This window comes from Branchiostoma floridae, chromosome 14 (assembly GCF_000003815.2).
Source record: "Branchiostoma floridae strain S238N-H82 chromosome 14, Bfl_VNyyK, whole genome shotgun sequence".
NCBI classification, from domain to species: domain Eukaryota; kingdom Metazoa; phylum Chordata; class Leptocardii; order Amphioxiformes; family Branchiostomatidae; genus Branchiostoma; species Branchiostoma floridae.
Genome location: NC_049992.1, coordinates 11,220,494 through 11,226,226, shown reverse-complemented (window position 1 = coordinate 11,226,226; position 5,733 = coordinate 11,220,494). Strand labels below are relative to the sequence as shown.

The 5,733-nt window shown below is 39.1% G+C and overlaps 1 protein-coding gene across 1 annotated transcript in view; it reads right to left on the bottom strand.

The window, feature by feature from the left end:
• Positions 1 to 3,251, bottom strand: part of LOC118431173 — a gene marked incomplete in the record, with an annotated part of 6,490 nt that extends 3,239 nt beyond the window's left edge. Inside the window, 5 exon segments of the mRNA XM_035842291.1 lie at positions 1 to 73; positions 385 to 478; positions 723 to 998; positions 1,463 to 1,553; positions 3,120 to 3,251. Of these exon segments, the coding sequence (XP_035698184.1) occupies positions 1 to 73; positions 385 to 478; positions 723 to 998; positions 1,463 to 1,553; positions 3,120 to 3,173 (588 nt within the window).
• Between the last annotated feature and the right edge of the window lie 2,482 nt (positions 3,252 to 5,733).

The window sequence follows — 5,733 nt, the reverse complement described above, 5'->3', positions numbered from 1 at the left end:
CAGCTTGTCTCCACATACAGCATCCTGCTCTGATGTTCCAGACTCCAGTTCTTCTCTACCTAGATGTGCACAGCTGAAAAAATGACAGCAGTAATATGAAGAAAGAAAAAAAAATCATACTTTCCAATTTAACATCGGATAAACTAGGAACACACATTGCTCATTATACTCACAGCAGGGACATTGCCAAGCATTACCTTGTCATCAGTTTACTGTACTAGGTTTTATTTTTTTAGTACTGTACTTGTTGATACTTTTAAGATCAGACATTTGAATATGTTAGGTCTAATCTGGCTTATACCAATAGTTGACATGTGGAGACAGAGGCATTGGCACAGTTGATATAACAAGATTATCATGACAATTCAGTTAAAAGATACATACTCAGTCCATTGCAGGCACTTCTGCCTCGGAGATCTTTTGTTTGAAAACGTTCCATGTGCACAGGGCCTGCAAACTGTGTTTGATAGTGGTGTACCTGTTCGTGTGAGAAATATGTTGTTACACATACATGTAACGTTATGTGTACATTGTTTCACAGCACTGGACTAGTATCAGTATGATTGCTCATTTCCCCATCCAGCAATAGGTTTCTTTCTCATGAAGAACACATAGATAATAATCAATATACATGTACAAGAAAGAGGTATAATTGTATTACATGTATATACATGTAGATTGTGATATGATGCAGCTGCCTTTAATACTAGTACAACACTTACCCCTTCTGCTTACTCCTTCACCAGGTGGACACTTCATGTGTTTGATGCAGACCTCCATCACCTGTCCCGGGGGGATGTAGTAACCCTTCATGCACTGGCACACTCTGTTCTGGTCCTTGAGGCAGGGCATCTTTTGTTCCATGCGGACTCTGGAAGAGCACCTTGTACAACGTCGGCACCCTGACTCAAAATTTGGATGCTCCAAATAGTAGCCATCTGCACATCTTGCACATTCTGTTTGATGATTCCTGGTGCAGTCCTTTACTTTGTAGTAACCTGTAAATGATTTTTTTCATTTAGTAATTTTATAGGGTGGGCAGCTTGTTATGATTCATTTTTCCAATTTGCTTGCTAATGTGTTTTAAGAAATATATTGCAGTCTACAAATTTATAAAGATGCACAGCAATTTTAATGGAAAAGTTTCTCAACAGGACTATTTGCCATACCCAAAACTTCATGCATGTTGATCAGTATGCAAAACATGGAATTGATATGATCTTGATTCTTCTTACACTTATCTATACAGTACAGCATAGCTGTCAAGAAAGTATCTTGCCATGCTCCTTGAAAATTGAACATTGCCATAAGGTGTATATCAATGTACATGTATGACAGTGAAACCATGTAAAAGCTGAGGAAATAATCTACTAGAAAAGTACCAGACCTAAATTGGAACTGGACGTTCCTACCAGCGCCAGAAGAACTCTACTACTCTACTAAAAATGATGTAGAACATAACCTGGTGCACAAAGGTCACAGCATCTTCCATTGTGACGATATTCCAGTTCTGCAACACAGGTCTGGCTGGGCAATGCAGGAGCAAATTGTCCCTGAAAACAAGTGATTTCATTACTTTGGGCCACATGTACACCAAACAGCAGCATGTATTTCTTCATCATTTAATACGTGATCTTACCCAATATGTTACATGAATATTACTATGCAATGCGATATAATTTATTTGATGATATTCCAGGATTGTTGAAAGACTTTGTTAAAAAAACTTGATAAGCACAGCAGTATGGAAACTACATAATAACATGTTGCATACTACAAATTAAGAAACCATGGCATTTCCAATGTCAAATATCTCGATATGACATTATGCACATTTATATCATATGGAGATAGAAATGTGTAATGTTACCAAGAACAAATATACAGTAATAAAAGGTGAGTCATGCTTTTACCAAATCACATGTGAAAGAGATTGAAGTAATAATACTTAAAGTTGAGTATGATTTCCCATGTTTTTTCACACAAGTGTCATGCATGACGCAACTTACATTGCATGCAAAGATAAGTGGTTTTGATATTAAATGCCAGTGACCTAGGCAGGTAGAGTAAAACATGAAACTCTATTGTCTTTTGTAAGTTAAGCTCTTTGTTTACTCTTTAATGTACAGAAGCAACCAAATTATTTTTGAAGCATGAGATTGTCAAACTTCAGACAAGACTATGATAAACACACTAGCAACTTGCAGGAATAGCATATGTGTGGCATAAGTGGACTATGCTATCCAGGCATATTGGTATGATTCAAGCACTACATGTACATACTAGTATACACAGCAGCAACTGTACATGTATTCAATTGTGCATTGATGCGACAAGACGTACCACAGCACAACACCAAAATTGTGATGTCAAAAATGTTTTACCTTAAACTACATTCCAGTCGCTGACGTGAAAGATTGACAAGCTTAAGGTTTCTGCTAGTACGAAAATGGAAAGGCAAGATGGCTGGAATTTACAATTGTAAGCTGCCCACGTACATTTTAAGTTCTTGTAGCCAAAACTGTCAAAGAAGACCACTCATGGGACCGATAAAATCCGCTTTATGGGGACAGGTGGTCACAGCAGACTTGTTTCTTTAGGAAAAATTATCTATTAAAAAGTGGTCACCGATTGGACAAATCGTTACTTGTACATGTCTGATCATGACTGTTGTTTTTGTTTATTTAGCATCGTGCCTCTCATCTTCGTCTTTCTGAAACAGTCAAGAGTTTGTTAGTAGATAAAAGAGTAAGTTTTCCTCGAAAAATGTTAGAAAGATGTTAAAAAGCAATTTCCTACTGTATAGGACTACGTGACATGCACCCAGAGTACGTACTTTTCAGAATAAAATTGACTTGCTATTGGTTCTCGAGAAAACACTTATCGACTGAGCTATCTACCTCAGTGCATTTGTGGCTACTTTTGTGCTGTGCTGCTTAACAATACTATTAAAATACTTTTGATCCTTGCTATTCCATGGTACGTTACGCTGTCCAATCACGACCAGGGTCAACGGCTGTAATCATCACAAGAAGACATCATGGTCACAGCTGTATATGAAAAGCAGTGATTTGGGTAGCAAGTTAGATAGCTCCTATAATAGGTATAATTCTCCTTACCCCCACGATTGCCAAGACGAGAAGGAAGCGACGGAAATTCATCTGGACGATCATTGTAGAAGTCGCGACTAAAGGGAGTTGACTATCTAAAGTGAAATTTTCCTGAGTTAAAGAGCCTCCAACCGTGCAAATTACTGCTGCGCCACAAAGGTGATGTAAGGGGAACCCCCTTTCCCATAATCCCACGGGCATGCTCACATCATGGTTCATCAGGTGAGAATCTAGTCTCGCATTCAACTATACAGAGCTGGATGTCTTTAGAAAATAACGTTTCTAATATTCAAAACACCTTAATCTTCCCGACTTACGTATACGTATTAGATCAACCCCCGGCAGTCAAACTGTTTCTGCCACGGTGCAACAAAGGCGTCACTCGAATGGTTTTAAAGATCACGTTACCAGCACACAATAAAGTTCAAGCCTCGCTGGCTTTACGTGTTAACAAATGGTGTACAAATGGCAGTCATGATACAACAACCAAGGTGAATACATTTAACTGTTAGGTTTAACATTTTGGTCTCACTAATTTCTACCGCGGGAAAGTACTGTGTTGTTTGGACGCTGATTGCTCATGTCAATATGCGGATATACATGTAATACTATCGATATTATCGCACACTAAACAATGTAACATGCTGATTGGTAAACGTAGAATTAATGGACTGATGAATTGAATATGCGGCTACTATGACGCTCAAAGACATTCACGATATGATCTTAAAGCAGCTTATTAACCCATCAGACAGGAAGTTCAAGCCTCGCAGGCTTTATCGTTTAAACAAATGGTGGTACCGTAGTGATAGCAGCAACAAGACAAATAGTTTCAAGATTTCGTTTGCACTATCTTTTTGCCGGGGATAAGTACTGTGTTGAGTACGGTATGGATGTCAATGTCAATGTACATACGGATAATACATATACCACCAATCTATTGAACAATCAATGTGCAGCTCACTGTCAAAGCAGTGGTTCGGCTGTGGTTGTTTTTGACGCGTTTGATGCTGTTTTTATCGGGCTTGCTATTTACTGCTGTTTTCCTAATGTTTTCCTGTTTGAGCAATTGCGCAATTAAATGTGACCTGTATAATAGTAACAACGTTAACAACTTGAACATAAAGACAAGAAAATTGACAAGAACATGAAAGAACTAGAGTTCCTCGAACACACATCTTCGCCAAATAAACATTCTTTATCGAAGGTCGTTGTTTTTGAATGATTAATGTATGTAATTATGGCTATAATGGGCCGGATAAGCACCAAATACAGCTTAATACGAGATTTTAATATAGCAAAGCTGGATGTAAGGTCTTTAGTTAGGCTAGGTTAGGCTAGGTCTTTAGTTTTATATAAGATTTCACTCTACAAAATGTACATTGCAGTCTTTTCGTAAAAAAAGAAATAATAAACAAACTTTGAGTGACTGGCCTATATATTAGATAATAGGTCATCTAAGGGTCATAAGTAAGGATTGTTACGGCCCCGCCTTGGTGAATGTTTGTGTCCATCTCATGAAAATAGTAAGTAAAGTTTTGCAATCGCGAGTTAAGTCAGAGGTATTTTACACAGTCTACCTGGCCTGGCTATCACGTCAGGCTACTCAGATCCCCCCATTCATAGCCCCGCAAAGACAAAATAGCTGATTGACAGGCATAGTAATTGCTAATCTCCAAGTATTAGTATATTCATAAGCCTTACTTAGATCCTCCTCTACAACCTAGCACAAACCGAGACAAGATACGATACCACCCGCGTTCTATGACCGCACTCGTACAACCCGGAAGTATATGATATTGTCGTAATCGGTTGCACGGAAACCCCCATGCAGTGTGAAATCGAGGCCAAAATCAGGCAAAAAGAGCCAGTTTGAAGGCCAACTTTGACTCTTCAAATCTCATCCCGAAATAGTATTTGAATCATTAAGCGTACTGTATGCGATCGAACAACTCATGAGGATTACGTTGACACCTTTGACAGCCTGATTTGGCCCACCGCGATGTTTTAATCTTTTTTTACGTGACCATGTCTTATGCCTCAAACGGGCGGGCGTGTAACACCCTGCCATGGCATGACGATTAGTTCTGCTCCACCTTTGATTTGTCTGTGCTAAGACCCGGAGACTGAGGGCAGGGGGTTAATTTGGTGTGACTGGCCCTTGTCAGGGAAAGGAGATCAGGCTTCTGCTTCTGTCTGAAGGGCTTGAATGATAAATGAAGATTAATGGTCCACACATTAGTGCTGGACTAGGGTGACAATGGTGCCAGTGTCATGTTGCACTGCACACCACTTTTGTAAGGGATGTGGTTCTCTCCATGATAAGAATCCCAAAGTAATTATATTAAGTAGATCGCAATTTACATAATTAGCATCTCATTATGTTGATAATCACCCTAAGTACCTACCTACCAAAAGCAAAGAATATCCATCAATCCCCTCTGCAGTTATCCTTTTTAAAAGTTACAAAGTATAAGACCCACTGCAGTTCCAAACAAGCTGCTAGGGGGCCCAAAATTACACCATTCACTCCTAGTCCCAACAGCTATCCACCACTTAAAAATCATGAACATGGCACTTCTGGAAAATTTAGGCGCAAGTTTTGACCCTCACTTGCAGTACC